The 17,372-nt window shown below is 47.7% G+C and overlaps 1 protein-coding gene across 14 annotated transcripts in view; it reads left to right on the top strand.

Moving 5' to 3' along the window:
- tenm3 (teneurin transmembrane protein 3) overlaps positions 1–17,372 on the top strand; it is a 270,450-nt gene that overhangs the window by 238,099 nt on the left and 14,979 nt on the right. For 10 of the 14 annotated variants that reach the window (XM_029118033.2, XM_034291255.1, XM_034291254.1 and 7 more), the window contains 9 exons: positions 4,047–4,296; positions 5,365–5,385; positions 8,463–8,695; positions 10,452–10,606; positions 12,796–12,897; positions 14,155–14,328; positions 14,421–15,031; positions 16,328–16,503; positions 16,974–17,209. In XM_029118033.2, coding sequence (XP_028973866.2) covers positions 4,047–4,296; positions 5,365–5,385; positions 8,463–8,695; positions 10,452–10,606; positions 12,796–12,897; positions 14,155–14,328; positions 14,421–15,031; positions 16,328–16,503; positions 16,974–17,209 — 1,958 coding nt within the window. The remainder of the gene's footprint in view (positions 1–4,046; positions 4,297–5,364; positions 5,386–8,462; positions 8,696–10,451; positions 10,607–12,795; positions 12,898–14,154; positions 14,329–14,420; positions 15,032–16,327; positions 16,504–16,973; positions 17,210–17,372) is intronic. The other 4 variants (XM_029118036.2, XM_029118035.2, XM_029118034.2 and 1 more) reach the window with 1 other exon arrangement.

Here is a 17,372-nt window from a genome sequence, read left to right as displayed (position 1 = left end):
ACAAGCTGGAAAGGGAGAGCGAGATGGAGCGAGAGGGAAGAGCGAAAGGGGGGAGAGAGAGATTCAGGAAGGAGAAGACTGCTGTGGTTTAGCTGGGCGGTCGTGAGGAAGCGAAAGTAATGACTTGAAGTTCTGACCAAGGCTGTGGTTCAGGCGTATTTGCGAGCTCCGAAGATGACAGCGGTTTAGGGAGTTGTTGTTATTTCTGAATGACCCGATTGACCCATGCATCCAACCTTCCCTCACACAAGCACCCCGTCTTTCCGTCCTCGCCCTCCCTCTCTTTCTGAGGTATTGAAAGGAATATTTTCTAAGTTATATTAAAGAACAAAAGTCAATCCTGGCATACGGAGGGACAAATGACACAAACATGCAATACTTGCATTGGTAAGATGTCATTTTACGCACAGTAGTTATAATTCTCTACTAAAGAAGGATTTCATTATGCAACAGTGGGTAGTTTCGTCAACTATAGCAGATCCATCCAGTGAAATTATTTCATTAAAACGTAATTGTTTCCTTCGATACATTTCCAGATAGACTTGTGTTTGGGAATGTATACCAGAGTTGTCAAACGGATTCCATGGAGGGCCTAGTGTCTGCAGGTTTTTGGTTTTTCCTTTCAATTTGTTCCCAGTTCAGACCTAAACAACCAGGTGAGGGTAGAAACTAACCAATTAGTAACCAAATTAATCAATCAAGTACAAGGTGAGAGTGAAACCCTGCAGACATTTGGCCCTCCATGGAACCGGTTTGACACCTCTGATGTATACATTGCAAAACAGCAATGTTCCTTCCAGCAATGAGAGAATGTCTTTACCCAGAGGGGGGAGAAAGGGTTAAAATTGTATGGACTAATAAGAAAAAAATAGAAAATGAGTGTCCTATTACCAGGGACGAGTTGATATTGTGGTGGTTTCTGACCAATGGCTAACAAAGGGGCGGCCTCTGTGGACCTGTCTCATCCCACATGATCTCCTAGACATTACTGGTCTGACTTTTACACAACTTGTGTGAAAGATGTCTTTCAACATGTTATTGAAAAACATTCCCAGACTGGCCAGTTGGTGGCGCCATAACGTGTGAATGAAAATGCCCATTTTTGGTCAGCCAAGCCCATCACACCGTCTGACGGACATTCTGTAAATAGGTCTCCGTTCTTACAAGGAAACATATTTGCCTCAGGAACTTTCGGCCAATTTTGCGCCCTGTCGTGTTGATCCTACATTTAAAACTTGACACTGAATTTGCGCATCTACTCCACTGCGCCTTAGTAAACTATACTTCCATGTTGTTAGTTTGTTTTCTATCCATTTGTAGGTGTTTTCCTGCCTCGGACATTCGTCATTCTATTCCATATGGTCCATCCATGCCACATCAAGGCTGTGTTAACATCTTTAAACAGCGCTGTTTGCTGTTCATGATTCCCTCCAACTCTCGCCTCTCTGCCAATGTCCTTGATTCCACCAGCCGTGAAGTAAAGATCAAAGAGCTCCTTCTCTACTTTCCACTCCCAGTCTCCACACCTTGTAGCCCTGTGCACGCTCACACACACACCTCGCTCCACTACAGATGAAATACACCCCTTTGAGTTGATGGACAGGTCAATTCCGTTTGATCTGCTGTTAGGCCTCGTCAGTGATGCCATGTTATAGTGAAGGGGTCAACTTACACCAACACGTTGTTTTGATGCATGCCTGTTGGTTAGAAGAAATAAATAAATATGACGACTTCCCCAGTGGCTACCCAATTAACTTCCTCTAGCATTGATATTAGCCAAATGTTTAGTAGCACGGCACGCAGGCCTTACTAAGCCTCTGTCCCTTATCCAAGTCCTCAGCCCTGGGAAAAACTGAAAACAAAACCACACTGGCTGCGTCTCTCTCTCTCAGCCAATTAAAGGTAATTCCTGCCATAACCCAGCTAATCGGAGGCTGCTCTTATTGATCGCCAGCCAATAAGTGCCAGTGTCTGGGCACTAGTGGACAGAGTGGGGCGGAGCATGTGGCTAGTGGTAACACAGGGTATGTGATTTTGGGAATGCTGAAATAAATCCATTAAGGGCTAGCAGACCAGTATTTTCCATATATATTCCCAAAATATGCCCAAATTCTTCTTTTAATTCCTATAGTAGAGAACATTTTTATGTGCCAAAATGGTTAATTTCATTTCAAATTCAAAGATTAAATATTTTTTTATTTAATACGGTGTCCAAATCTCTCCTAATTCCTCCATTGAGGACATGAAGCTACAATATTAAGGCAGTGGCCCTGAGAAAATAGAACTGATGAACACACTGCTGGTATTGATTTGGTAGCTATGTGTTCTCTACTGCCCAAAGGCATAATAACTCATGATTATCAAATCCAGTGTGATATTTTAGCTAACATAAATATATTGTTTGAGGATAGCACTGATATGGATGAAACTAATAACTAAATCATTATCGTAATACTATATACAGTATTATATACAGTATTATACACAATACTGTATATAATACTTAGTATTTAATTATTTATCATTTTAATTATTTATATACAATTACTTTATTACAAATACTATTTGTCAGAAGTATAAAAAGTTATTAAAATAAACATTATTGAAGGCATAGTAACCAAAATTCAGTTAAGGTATTCATATATTATTTTTATCACATTACATTTTATTAGTCAGATTGCTTTAAACTTTTGTAATCTCAAACAACTGGAATTTTTATTTTTGTTCTCTTCCATTTTATATTTAGTTTCTTTTTCATGGAAATTAAGCATCTCATTTTAATATATTTTTTTGGAAATAGATGGTTGCAGGGTGTTTCAGAATAACACTGGTTAGATGTAATGCTGTAAACCTTCCAGTATTTTCAGTGGATTTTCACATATAGTTTTAGATATGTGCTATCATAACAAAAATGTTATGACCCCGAGGGCCAACCCCATTTCACTCCTTTGTTTTAAACAGACTTGCTAATTAGCACCTACTGTTGTATTGCTGATTGCTGGCAAAGCTTTTTATTAAATGTGGACACGTGCACACACACACACATAATTGAATCTGTGTTGCTGTGTGATCCAACCAAACCGTGTTGAAAGGAAAGAGAGTGGGTGAGAGAATCAGACAGAGAGTGGTGATTGTTGAGACAACACCTACCCAGGGTGCCCCACACATCCCAAACACATCCTGACCCTACCCCTTATTCCAGCTCTGTACACCAGCCAGAACACCACTGTAACATTCCCAACATCCACCCGGCAGCATCCCGGGAACCCCGCGTTACTCTCAGCACTACATAAACGAACATTCAAACAATCAAAACCAAAAATGAGCCGTCGTGGTGTCAGACGAACGATGCCCGCTTCAAATCACCTTCTCACAAAGAGAAAGAGTGGAAGTGGAGTATTTAAAGGCTCGATTAATTCCACATTTTGGATGAAACACTAGTGCTCTTTCACTGTGTTGTGTCTCACCGGAAGTTGGTGAAAGTAGAACGGCTTGAAATATATCTGTAATGGAGTTAATGGAATTGTATCTTTGACACCATTCCATTAAATCCGTTTCAGCCATTACTCTGAGCCCATACCCTTCCATAGAGAAGCCAACAGCCTCCTATGGGGTGTATGTGTTTGGGGCATTCTGTTCTTTGACACCATTCCAATAAATCCGTTTCAGCCATTACTCTGAGCCCATCCCCCTCCATAGAGATGCCAACGGTTGCCATATATATTCTTATTCTGGTTATAAAGCAGTGAGGAATTTTTTCTCTTTTTCCTGCTGCGTAGATTGTTGGTCTTGAGGCGAACATTACCTGAAACTGGTGTTGCGTTAAAACTGAAATGTATTAACAATTCTGACGGAGTAGTCACTCTACATATAAGCTGTTATTTGATGTTTTGCAGCTGAAATATGTGCGATATCTGTGCTCGCAATATTGACAAAAATACTCTGTTATACTTCCCATGTAGGAAAATGAAAGAAATGTAGTTAGCTGTGACCAATTTAAAATGGCAAACTAATGCTGCTCCAAACCCCCCCCCCCCCCCCCCCAGGCATCCTCTACAAGGGCAACGGCGAGAATGTGTTCATTTCCCAGCAGCCCCCAGTGATCAGCAGCATCATGGGAAACGGCCGGCGCCGCAGCATCTCGTGCCCCAGCTGTAACGGCCAGGCGGAGGGCAACAAACTTCTGGCCCCCGTGGCTCTGGCCTGTGGGGCCGACGGGAGCCTCTTTGTGGGAGACTTTAACTACATCAGACGCATCTTCCCCTCTGGTAACGTCACCAGCGTCATGGAGCTCCGGTAAGGGTGGAGAGACGGAAAGATAGTTATATTCATATATATATATATTTTTTGCCATTGTCTTGAGGTTTTTATTTGCCTTTGATGAATGACACACAATGATCCGTTTTATGTAAAAATTCCTTTTGCACTCACTACATGTGGAAGACATGTGTTCACTCGTATCTAGTCCTTTACAATGATGAGATACAGAGAATATGGAATGTGCACACAGTGTGTGCCCTCTCATCTAACCTGGTGTGTGACATGTTAGCCCTTTTATGAACACTCACTCCTCATAAATTACTTTCATTTTCCCCCTAGTGAAATATATATCCTCTGCCAATTTCTCTCTTCTCTTTCGTCTCTTAGAAACTCAACCTTCCATGCAAATGTCACTGAACACAGTACATACATCCTCTCTCGCTTTTTTTCCATGTCATCTCACTCTTTTTCTCTCGTGTCAGACCTTTCTTTTTCCATCCCTTTCTCCCTGTCCTATCTCTCCCTCGTCCGTCTCTTAAATCTCTCACTGTCTATCTCACCCCGCACACATGAACAGTCAGGCTTGACTGGAAATGTCCATCTTGTAAACTGAATCATTCATGCTATGGCTAATGCTAGCTCCCAGGTGCGCCATTCATCACATTGTTAACATTAGCTCTTGGACGGAACACTTATGCTAAGGCTAGCTCCTAGGTGGAACATTAGTGCTAATGTTAGCGCTCCGACTGAGTATTCATACTGTCGCTAACGCTAGCTCTGAGGTTGAACATGCAATGTTTTCCTTCCCTTATGGCCACAGGGGGAAAGTACTGCATAAATATGTCACTGTTGTGATGGCAGTGCGTGAATGGGTGTGTGCCTCTACCTCTGGCTGCTTTTGTTTGTGTGTCCTTCTATGAGATGTGTTATGTATTAGGTATTGTTAAGTATGAAAGTGTTTATGCAAATTTCTGTCTTCCTTTTTATCCTTCACAGAACCTGTTTGTTTGTGTTCTTCCTCCTGACTAACCGAGACTTACATTCCTCTATTACCTCCCTCTTTCCATTTCTTCTCTTGTTCCCTTCTGCTTCCGCTTCTCTAAGAAATAAAGATTTCCGACATAGGTAAGCCATTCTAACAATGCACCACAGATCCATACCAGTGTAGCTCCCGTGTCTCACTCTCCCCAGTGTAAGCCCTAGTGACAGTTTGTCTATAGTTCGCCGTCCCTTTCTTTACATAAAGGCTTTGCAGGGATTTCACAGTCCTACCAGCAGACAGCCCGACAACAGCTCTCAGTGAATCAGACTCCTTCATCTGCCTGCAAGTGGAACATTCTGGTCTCTGTGAAGACACGCATGGTACAACCTGAACCTCTTCGAGGAGACCCTCTGAAGGGATACAATGTATTTTGATTAGCACCACACAAACGCCAGCTAACCCGCTTCTGTGGTCCGTGTGGTTGAGCTCTTTGGTGAAGATGTCCCGTTGAAGAAAGACTGAGATGGACAAGACGGTGAAGAACGGCGGTGGTGGTCTGCTGTGTTCCTGACAGCTGCTTGTTCGCGCTAAATCAGGCCTATTCTTCAGACGTCATCTCCAATGTACCTCACTGTCAGCGAAAAGAAAGGAATTGAAAGATTAGATGACAGCGTTTTCTAGAAGGAGATGCTTTTTATGTCTAGAGCTGGGAAATTATCAAGATGATGATGTAGCATAAGCCATGGGGAATAATGACACGTGTGAGCTGTTGGAACGAAGTATTTCCAGAAACTCTTACGCAGCCCACACATTCATTGCTCAATACTACAAGGGAACAATAATTATGTCCCATTATAAATTAATGCTAATGAATGAATTACCATTCATGGCTATTAATTTGCTAGGCGGTCTAATGCATAATCGTAACTCCCTGGTATCAGACACACACAAATTATGTCTCACCCATCTGGAAGTAACATTAAAGTTATTGACCCCGTATTCCACAGAGTCTGAATAGACAATTCGACCTCAAAATGAATTAAGCCGGTTCTGGAACATCACAGACACACATTTGATACCGTTCAATGGTATTTTGTTTGTGAATGTTTTTATTGTCTTTATTTGTCTCTGTGTAAACCCTCCCTGTCTTTAGCCTTCAGCCATAAAGAAATGCCTGCGTTATATCATACCTGGTAATGAAATTGGAAAGATTCACAGCAGCATAATGGCGGCGTGTGGGTTTCTGGCATATATCACCTTGTTTTTTTTTTTCCAGGCTTGCCCGAAGCACCACTCTATCGTGCCCAATCTAATTTTGACTGAGTAATTGCTGAAGACAGATTCATATTTTTCATATTTAATGCCACGGATACATTGTTAGCTACTTCTGAGACATGTTCCCTGCCTACTTCTACCTGAAAGTGAAGTGGACATCGGGAGCCAAGCTGAGCACTACAGAGACAGTCAAAATGTTCTGCGAAGTCGTTTTCCCACCAATTTATTTAGATGTCAGTCATAATCGTGAAATATTGTTTTTCCACCAATGTTTTGATTCCCTTTTTTACCCTTCCATTTTTTTTTTCTCAAACTACAAGCCTGAACTCCCCGTTTTATTCCCTTGAGAAATATGACATGAATAAAGCTCTCCCTCGCCCATGTGTGCGTCATCAGAAACAGCTTGCCTGTGTTAAAAAGCCCGGACTAGACTAGTCAGCCTCACCTCTGCAGCGTGAGGTGTCTGGGTTCTTCCGTCTATTTTAAGCCATCTTAATTGGTGCTCGTGAATCAATTGTTGCACCTCGCCGTCACGCGGACCCGGCTCACAAAGCAGGAAGTGGTGATGATGGAGAGGATGTGACAGGTCTCTGGGCATTCTTAGGAAAAGACGTTGAGGAACACCGTATGTTCTGTCGGCCTTGGCCATAAATTCTATATCCATGGACAAAATGGAAGGCCAGGGGTCAATGGAACAATGGCCCCTCTCCTTTTAGGGTCACCGCCTTTTCAGTGTTTACTAGGGACCCAGTAATAGTCCACACGCTATCAGAGTTTATGAAGACAAAACGTTATTTGATTTGGATTGATGGTTGACATGACAGAGGTATCTAAACTTGTCTGTGGCTATTTTAAGCCACCCTAATAGATGCCCGTAAATTAGTGGTTGACTTTCGGCCACCGTCGCAGCACCCAGCTACCATGGCAGCCCGGCTCACCAAGCAGGAAGTGGTGATGACGGAGAGGATTTGACAGGTCGCTGGGCATCATTAGGAGCGTGTCAGACAATAGTGATCGGCAGTCGCATCGCGTTAGCTTCCCCCCGGCTGGGCCCGTATGCCACTGTGGCTCCCAACACCTCCGATGATGGGCCCCAGGCACAAAATGGAAGCCTTTCCCTCATCCTTCACTACATCACTAATGTTATATCTAGATATCTATGCTTTTGTAGTTTGGAGTATTGAGCGAGTATTGAGTGATTCATCTAGAGAAGAGCTTTCTAAGCTAGTTTGGGGTTCTGTTTGCAAAACACAAATAGACACTAAAGAGCCACAAGAGAACAACACAGAGATCCAACCAAATAATGAGAATACAAAAAGAGAATTATAAGACACTGGAGTACACAGTGCCCAAAACCTGACAGACCCCAAAACCTTGACTATGTTGAGTCTTTGAGTAGGCTGTGTCCAAAGAGGCTGTCACAGGCAGACCTGGCTCTCAAGAAAAGACAAAACGTGCACACTGCCCACAACAAGGTGGAAACCGAGCTTCACTTCCTAACCTCCTGCCAAATGTATGACACCAAAAGAGATGCATACTTCTTGAAGATTATACAGACTCGCAAAGGATTTGAAACCAAATCAAACACTGACAACTCCCATAACTATGTGGAATCACAGTAGCAAGATGAGTTCCGCTGAGGAAAGGGCAACCAGTAGAACATAAACATTGTGAACCTAAACAGCATTCTATTGTTTTTCCCTTGTCATGCATATACTCATAACTATTTGCCCCTTTTAACTCCACTGCACAAATCTCATAACACTCAAAATGCCTTCCGTGCAATTTTAACTTAGTAACTTACATTGTTTTGGCAATGTAAACAAACGCTTCTCATGCCAGAAAAGCCCTTTAAACAAAATCGATGTATTGCTTTGGCATGGTTTCGTCTCGTAAAGCGAGCAAACCGTTCTAACGCCTCAGTCGACTCTTTCTGTTTCCCTAGCAACAACCCGGCCCATCGGTACTACCTGGCGACGGACCCGGTGACGGGGCAGCTGTACGTGTCGGACACCAACTCCAGGCGGATATACCGGCCCAAGGTCCTGACGGACACCAAGGAGCTGCTCCAGAACGGAGAGGTGGTGGTGGGGACCGGGGAGCAGTGTCCCCCCTTCGACGAGGCCCGCTGCGGAGACGGGGGCAAGGCCACTGAGGCCCTCCTCATGGGACCCAAAGGTAGAAATGCGCCCCAAAAAGACACACGGCGAAATACACGCTCACCGAACATGGGCAGGTCACGTGCAGACACGCACACAGTACACAGATTTTTTTTTTACAGCTGCCTTCAAAGCAAAACCAGAAAGATGTTTGGTAAAACGCTTCGGCGCTCCAAGCCCCCTTTTGTACCAGCACTCAACCCCCCTCTACCCAATGCTAGCATGATGCTGCCAAGGTGTTAGCAGACAAGCACATAAAACTTTACATGGCTATTGGACCGTAGCCTGGCGTAGCCTGGCCTCCGATACTTAGCTTCAGACAACCTGTCTCTCTCTCTGATCTAACACGCCGGCCAGCACCCATAAAACCTGTCTGCAGCCCACTGGTCTGACTATCTCTCTTTTTCACGCACGCGTGCACACACATACACACACACACACACACACGTGCGCGCGCAGCGCTAATGACATGAGAGGTGGCTGAGCAGTAGCTGGCAGATGTTGGAAGGTGAAAACTTTTTAGTCAAGCCTTTAATGGACAGAGCACTCACACACCCAAACTCACATTATGTTCCTCGGACACATTCAGATGCTCTTTCACTCACTCACACACACACACACACACACACAGCTGCCTGTTAAAGTGCAGTTAGAGAGCGAGTCAGAAGACCATTAGGAGAGGAGGGACATGTGAGGAAGGGAAAACGAGTGAGAGGAATAGAAAAATGCAGATAAATGTTAGCCAGTCATCACTTGCAGCAGATGGCTGATGGGAGAAAGAGAGAGAGGGTTTTCATTCCCTTCTCTTGCCTCTCTGCCTTGCCACTCCTTTGCTCCCCTCTTTTCATTCCTCTCTTCTCTCCTTTTAGGTCATCACTCACCCCCTCTCCTCTTCATCCTTCTATCCTTTTTCCTCCCCTCTTTTCATCCCTATCTCCATCCCTCTCTCCTTTCCACCCATCCTCTTCTTCTTCTCATTGGTATCCTCCTTTGATTAGCATGCTGGTCATGGCTGAGTGCGGCAGGGGGGTTGTAACACCCCTCATCTCCCATGCCCCCCCCCCCCACCCCGATCAACAGCGCGGTGGGTAAACACACCCACCCTCAGGAGTGCAGACCCTCCTCAGACCCCCCCCCCCCCTCAGGAGTGCAGACAGTCCTCAGACGCACAAAGAGGAGAAAAAGGGGGAGAGAAGTTGTTTTTAGCCGCTGTCGAAGTTACCATAGCAACAGTCTGTCTTTTCTCGTCTGTTTGGATGCAAACGGAAATTCAAACGCCCTCCCTCTTCACCTCCGTCTCTCTCGCCTCACCCCGTCTCGTTGAGACCCCCCCCCCCCCCCCCCCCACACCCTCAAAAAAAGGACCCAGTTAGTCACACATTTGAATGCCTTCCAGGCGATTCGTTCATACGCTGCTGACCCCGCCCCCTTCCCCTCCACGTCACCCCCCGAGGAGCAACGAGAATTATTCACGGCACGCCCCCTTCTGCAGTGAACCATCGAATGTCAGAGTCACGGTAGTACACATGTAGAGGGTGTCCAGGTCCTGCCACAGGGCACGTGCACAGGCGTGCGTGCGCTTGTGTGTGTACAAATATCTCAGCCTCCAACACACTCCCTCTACTCCCAGAATGGCTTTAGATAAAAACGTCTCGTTGTACTTCTTATCTCATATTACTTTCCGTCTCTCCCTCTACTCCAGGTATTAAGGTAGATAAGAAGGGCTACATGGGCTTCGTATCTCTCATCACTTCTCCTCTCTCCCCCTGCTCCAGGTATTACGGTAGATAAGAACGGCTACATCTACTTTGTGGACGGAACCATGATCAGAAAAGTGGACCGGAACGGGATCATCTCCACGCTGCTAGGCTCCAATGACCTCACTTCAGCACGACCTCTGACCTGTGACACCAGCATGCACATCAGACAGGTGAGTCCTGTTTCCGTGGCCGGGCCCTCACACCGACACACACACACACACACACTAGGCAGTGGAAGAACCAAATTTTCCTTTGCCTCCTCCTCAGAACACATTAGATGAGAAAGTTAACGGGGGAAGGACCTCTGGCTTTCCCATGCAGGGGGTTTTGAGAGCGAGGGCAACACCTGAGGAATCAAATAAAGGCAATTCAGTCCCAAACGGTTCAGTAGCCCCACGCCACAGCTCATTCATCAGCTCCGGGTATCTTTGTTTATTTCAGGGAGCTGTTGAAACATCTCGTCCTTGTGGGAAGACCGAGATCATACGAGGATCATGAGAGAATAGGACCGTGTCAGTCATAACATTGCGGCTGAGAGTGTCTTCTGCTACTGTATGTCTCACCGAGAGCTTCCCAAGGATCTCCCATGAGAACGGGCTATTTTTGAGATGTTATGACTCATCTTGATTACTTTGAGATTGGGAGGCGTTTGAGTGATGAGCCACTGACAGGACCGTGGAAACGGGTCAGGCTCTGTTGACCATTACAGACCTCTTAAAGTGGCCAGGCGAATGCGTCCGCTTTCCGACTGCCACCGTGGTGATCTGGTGTAATGAGTAATCGGCGTGTCAGGTGTCAGGTTTTATCTGCGTGCGCCTTCCCCTACTGGGCCAGTAGAAGACTGTGTGTTTGTTTGGCCAAAGCTTAGACCTTTCATTCCCAGAGGCAGATTCATTCAGATCGCACCTTCGGCATCGCACGTTTCCCTCCCCGCGCCTTTTGGTTTTTCCGAACTCAGTTCCCCTCCTTCTCCTCCCATTCCTCCTCCTCGTCCTCCTCTTCTCCGCATTGTGACAATGGCAATCCCCCGTGACAGAGAGAAAACGAGAGAGCGAGAGAGAGGCAGTCGCTTGAGTTATTCAGAGCTGTGTGCATGCAGAACCCTTGGGGGGGAGTAGGGGAGAGACTCAGTGCGGCGGGGTGGGGGGGGGGGGGGGACTGCCAAGCGGCACCCTATTCCCTACCTAGCGCACTCCTCTCAACCCACGGGCCCTGGTCTGAAGGGCACATTAACTAACGAATAGGACAGCATTTGGGACTCTGCCCCGGGACTCAATGGTGCAAAAACAAACAGAGACAGCTCAGCGTCAGTGCCCGTTATTACCAGACAGCTCCAGCCAGTACAGGGGTGAAGAAGACAGAGGAACGACCTCCGCCAGGGTACAGGCTTTACCCGCCCGAACCTCCTCGGCGGGAGAAAAACTGGCTGCGGAAAGATTTAAGTGTCCTCCGTCACCCACCTCGGCGCCCGAGGCCCCAGACACCTCCCACTAGCGGCGTTCGTTTGAGGAGTCCAGGACGGGATCTCCTCCATGCGCCAACGCATCCACCTCCGGTCGGTGTTGACGTTCAGCTTCCACTTTGTCCCGAGTGCACGGGGGTTATGTGTGTGGCGCTTCGCAGGGGCGAAGAAATGGGACACGTTCCGCCTTCCAGTCACCGCTGCGGTGCAGAGGACCCAACCTGAACTTCATAGTGCAGCTTTAGCCATGTATAATGAATGGAACCTGGCCCGCAGCTGGCAGGGAAGAGCTTTTATGGGCAAGAGCTGGAGGCTAAAAGCTACATTACCTTTTAATGCTCCTCTGGCTGTTGAGGTGCTTAACCTCCCGGATCACTCCAGGTCAGGGGTCAGGGGTGAGGACAATGGGCCCGAGGCAAAAGATGTCAAAACCCAGAACTACTGCTGTGCCAACAGCGCTCGCCGCCAACACCAAATGCGAAGGCTCATTAGACGGGACTGGGTGTTTTTCGGGAGTGTAGTCTGGGTGTGCGCGTTCTCTACCTGCATACCCTGTTCCTCCACGGGGAAGTAGAGATGAGAGAAAAGTCTGTTTACCTGTCTCTTCATAGAGGGACAGGGGGTGGAGGGGGTTGAGTTTTTCCCCCCCTGAAGGCTAATAACATGGTCTCTTCCCTCCTCCTTTCTGCATCACATATCTCTGGCTGCCTCCATTTTCTTCTCTATCCTCTATTCTGGTCTATTCTACTCTATACCACTCTCTGCTTTATTCTACTTTATTCTATTCTACTCAACACCCTATTCTACTGAACTCTATTCTCCGCATCTCTACTCTTTAATCTGCTCTATGCTTTATACTATCTTTAACTCTGTGCTCTGTTCTATTCTACTCTCTAGGTTCGTCTGGAGTGGCCCACAGGCCTGGCCATCAATCCCATGGACAACTCCATTTATGTCCTGGATAACAATGTGGTGCTGCAGATCACTGAGAACAGACAGGTGACCATCACAAACACACACACACACACACCCCCACCAGGGCTTCTGTTAGTAACTGCCAGCTTTTGGCCAATAAATAAAATGGTAGCCGGCCAAATCTCAGCCCCCTTCTCTCTTAGGTGGCCTAGTAGGCAGACGCCTGCTGGCAATTCAAATATGACAAAGCGTTAGTGGAGAAACAGTATTTCCTCCATATGGACCTTTAATAGCAGATGAGCATGAGGAGAACAGCCAAGCGGACGGGTGAACTGTGGCGTCCCCTCAAATGTGATCCCAGTCCCGGACAGGAGACATCAGGACTGAGATTCGTCTAATCTCTCTGAATAATTGACTCATCGTTACTTACAACAGATACACGGGCCGTCCATGGAGCTCATGCTATAAAATGTCAACATTAAAACCCGCTACTGATGTTTATCACGTAAAATGTAAATGATGTAAACCACAATCAACTGGGGTTGTCACAGAACGTTTGCTTCGTGTCACGTAGACGTATCAAATGGCGTTAGTGGGGTGAGAGGAATGACCAGGTGACTGCACCTGGGACAGAATGCTCGAGAGAGTTGTGTGCATAGAGAGACAGTACGACAAATACTTCAAGTGATTAATAAAACCAAGATGTTTGATGTTTTAAGGCACTGTTGGACTAGAAGGAATAACTAACTAAAGAGGGTATTGACAAGGTACCAGAAATATTAAAATGTGTTCCTGACCTGACTCACTGCTGCTGGTGGGCATCCCAGATTCAGACACCACGACGTTACTCATGTTTGTCTTGATGTTTCTTAATGCCGACAACAACTACGGTGTTCTTACTATAAGTGAAATCCAAGTACAAATAAAAAACCAAACAGTTGTTTAACACGCACCACAGCAGAGCATGTCATTTAAGCAGCAGGCACTGGAGACCATTATTTCAGACCCAAAGACAGTGACTGATACCCACCTCGGGAAAATGCGCTTACTGTCGAGCATGTTAGAGAACGCCGCCGTAACCAAAACTGCCTGACGTGTGGGGAGCTGTGTGCTACAGAGACAGAAATGTTTGTCTGCAAAGGCGCACACGTGACGCGTGCAAAAGAAGAACACTGAGAAAGGAAAGGGTGTTTGACGTTAGGCTAGGCCTAACGTACATCGACAATTCGCGCTAGAAAGTAATGTCACTGTTTATTAGCGTTGCACCCTTTTCTTACTCAATAAAATCATGTACAATTTCAGTGGCACGTATATTGACCGGACCTCTGTGGTTCTGCCTAGGTGCGGATCGTGGCGGGTCGGCCCATGCACTGCCAGGTCCCGGGGATAGAGTACACGCTGGGCAAGCGCGCGGTGCAAACCATGCTGGAGGGAGCCGCCGCAATCGCCCTGTCCTACAGCGGCATGCTCTACATCGCCGAGACGGACGAGAAGAAGATACACCGCATTCGACAGGTCTGCCGTCGGTCCCACAGTCTATCTTCTATACATCTACGGTCGGTTTCATTCTCTCCCCCGTTTTCACGAATGACCCGTTTTGAATGCAGGTGTCCACGGACGGGGAGATTACCCACCTGGCGGGGGCTCTGTCGGACTGCGACTGCAAGAACGACGCCAACTGCGACTGCTACCAGACGGGCGACGGCTACGCCAAGGACGCCCGCCTCAACTCCCCGTCGTCGCTGGTGGTGTCGCCCGACGGCACGCTCTACGTGGCCGACCTGGGCAACATCCGGATCCGCGCCGTCCGGCGCAACCAGCCGCCGTCGGGCTCGGTGGCATCCAGCCCGGGCTCGTTTGAGGTGGCCTCGCCCGCATCCCAGGAGCTCTACGTGTTCGATGCCAATGGCACCCACCAGTACACCATGTCGCTCGTCACCGGCGACTACAAGTACAACTTCAGCTACAGCAACGAGGAGGACGTCACGGCCGTGACGGACAGCAGCGGCAACACCCTGAGGATCCGCCGCGACCCCAACCGCATGCCGGTCAGGATCGTCTCTCCGGACAACCAGGTGATCTGGCTGACGATAGGCACCAACGGTGGGCTGAAGACTCTGACCGCCCAGGGACAGGAGCTGGTGCTGTTCACCTACCACGGCAACAGTGGGCTGCTGGCCACCAAGAGCATCCAGATAGGATGGACCACCTTCTATGAGTAAGTGGGGGAGTTTGGCGAAAGATGTTGGTTTATAAAGACTGAGCTCCGATTGAATGACTGGCGTATTGTTTGTGGTTACGAGATGTTAGTCTGTTCCCAGTCAGTAAGGGCAATGTCCAGTTTGGATCTTCAGTCCCTTAAGGCTGAGAAAATAAAGCCGGCATTTCCTATCCGATCTCCTAGGTGTTGGCTGTGCGTAGGGTATAGAGTCCTTTCATCTAATCAGCATCACCGAGGTTGAGTTGAACAGTGTCTGCTCAGCAAAACCCAGACGGTCCCTGTCTGAGCCTTGTTCCACGACGAACACACGCACCGAAACTATGGGAAAATCTTTATCTTTAAGTCTCTGTTCCGTTTGTAGTCACACAACGTTCCAAAACATATGGAAAGCAGTTGTAAATTATTCCGTGCGCGTGTGTGTGTTGTATTGTGTGCGTGTGTCACGCTTTGAGCGGAGCTCATCTGGGAGCCGCAACCCGCTGTCACCACGGAGACTACCAGGAAATATGGAATAGAGAGTGGTTCAGTCAGTGCCTCTTACTCCCAAAGCAGACAGACAGACAGACAGCTATGTTGGCAGGCAGGTGTACAGACAGACAGACAGACAGACAGACAGACTGAAAGCTGTCACAGACTCTCTCTGCTCTGTGTGACAACGGACTACCTCAAATATACTCAACTCCATCCAAGCACCAAAATAGCTTCACTCCCTAATGGACCAATAGAGGCCCTCGTCAGCACACCTGACAGGCCGTTCTCTGTGCAGTGGCATCCAACTTCTACCACAGAGCCCTTGTCAAAAAAGACCACCATAAACATATTATTATACCTGAGTCGAATCCCAAACCATGACCCCTTATCCTCTCATACAAACCACCCAGCCTCGCAGACTGAAAGAGACAAGTGGCGGCTGAATATGGTAATTTGTCCCTCCGCTGGCCTTGTCTGTGGGGAATCAGTAAGTGGGAAGCCGAGAAGTACCAGAGGGATTTAATTGAGAGAAAACAGCGCGGCCTTGGCCGATCTTTGACTTAGCGTTTGCATATTTCGCGACGTGGAAGGTTGCCACCGGTTTCCCGAGGAGGTCTTTGAATTGCCGTCTGTTGCCGCAAGCATCTCACAATGTGCCTCTCGTTCCACCCTGTTCCCTCTCTTCCTCTCTCCGTTCTTCTCCTCCTCTCTTCCATGTCCCTTCCACCTCTTCTTTTCCTCACTCTAACCCGTTACCGTTCCCCCGCCGTTTCCCTCCGTGTTCGCCCCTCTTTCGTCCGTCCTTCCTCTCCTCCGCTACAGCTACGACGGCGAGGGCCGCCTGACCAACGTGACGTTCCCCACGGGCGTGGTGACCAACCTGCACGGGGACATGACCGGCGCCATCACGGTGGATATCGAGACGTCGGGCCGGGATGAGGACGTCAGCATCACCACCAACCTCTCATCCATCGACTCCTACTACACACTGGTCCAGGGTGGGTGCATCCCTGTCCTCCCTCTGAAACAAGTGCCTGTGTGTGTGTGTGTGTGTGTGTGTGTGTGCGCACGTGTCTCGTTTATGAGCACCAGCCCTGAAATATTCATGATCCACATTGACAATCAAAGCATTAGTCAAACGTTACCTCAATGCTAATGAATTCACCAATTAATCACTCAGCGGACACTGATCCCCGCTCCTCTTCCATAATGAAAGAGGTTATAAAATGAAGGCAGCTCAGAAGAGATCAATGCACTTAAACATACATTACATAATTAACTGTCTGTTTGTGGACGGAGGACGAGAGATTTAGCGAATTAAAACAGCAGGAGCCTCAAGGACTACTGGAGGCTTCGGTTACTCTAGGCTCATACTTGATGGAACTGAAGGAAAGAATAGGGCCTTAAAGTAAAGTGTCAGATATAGTTTTCATGGAACTAGCACATTTTCCACATCTTCCCTCCCCAGACCAACTGAGGAACAGCTATCAGGTGGGCTATGACAACTCCCTGAGAGTGATCTACGCCAACGGGATGGATACCCACTACCAGACCGAGCCTCACATCCTGGCGGGCGCGGCCAACCCCACGGTGGCGCGGCGGAACATGACCCTGCCCGGCGAGAACGGGCAGAACCTGGTGGAGTGGCGCTTCCGCAAGGAGCAGACCCGGGGGAAAGTCATCGTGTTCGGAAGGAAGCTCAGGGTGAGTGGCGAGGGAGGACCGCCGCCGTTTTGTTTTCGGGGAACAGTTGAATGCTGGACAGCCGTAAGACGGTGTCTTCAGGGAGAGCACTGGCAACATGGAAACTAGTCTCTCATCACCAGAGCAACCGCCATTTAGATATTCCAGGCAGGAGCTGATGTAG

The sequence above is a fragment of the Esox lucius genome, chromosome 25, assembly GCF_011004845.1.
Source record: "Esox lucius isolate fEsoLuc1 chromosome 25, fEsoLuc1.pri, whole genome shotgun sequence".
Lineage (NCBI taxonomy): Eukaryota > Metazoa > Chordata > Actinopteri > Esociformes > Esocidae > Esox > Esox lucius.
The sequence above is the reverse complement of the archived record's forward strand: the minus strand, read 5'-3'. Positions and strand labels throughout refer to the sequence as shown.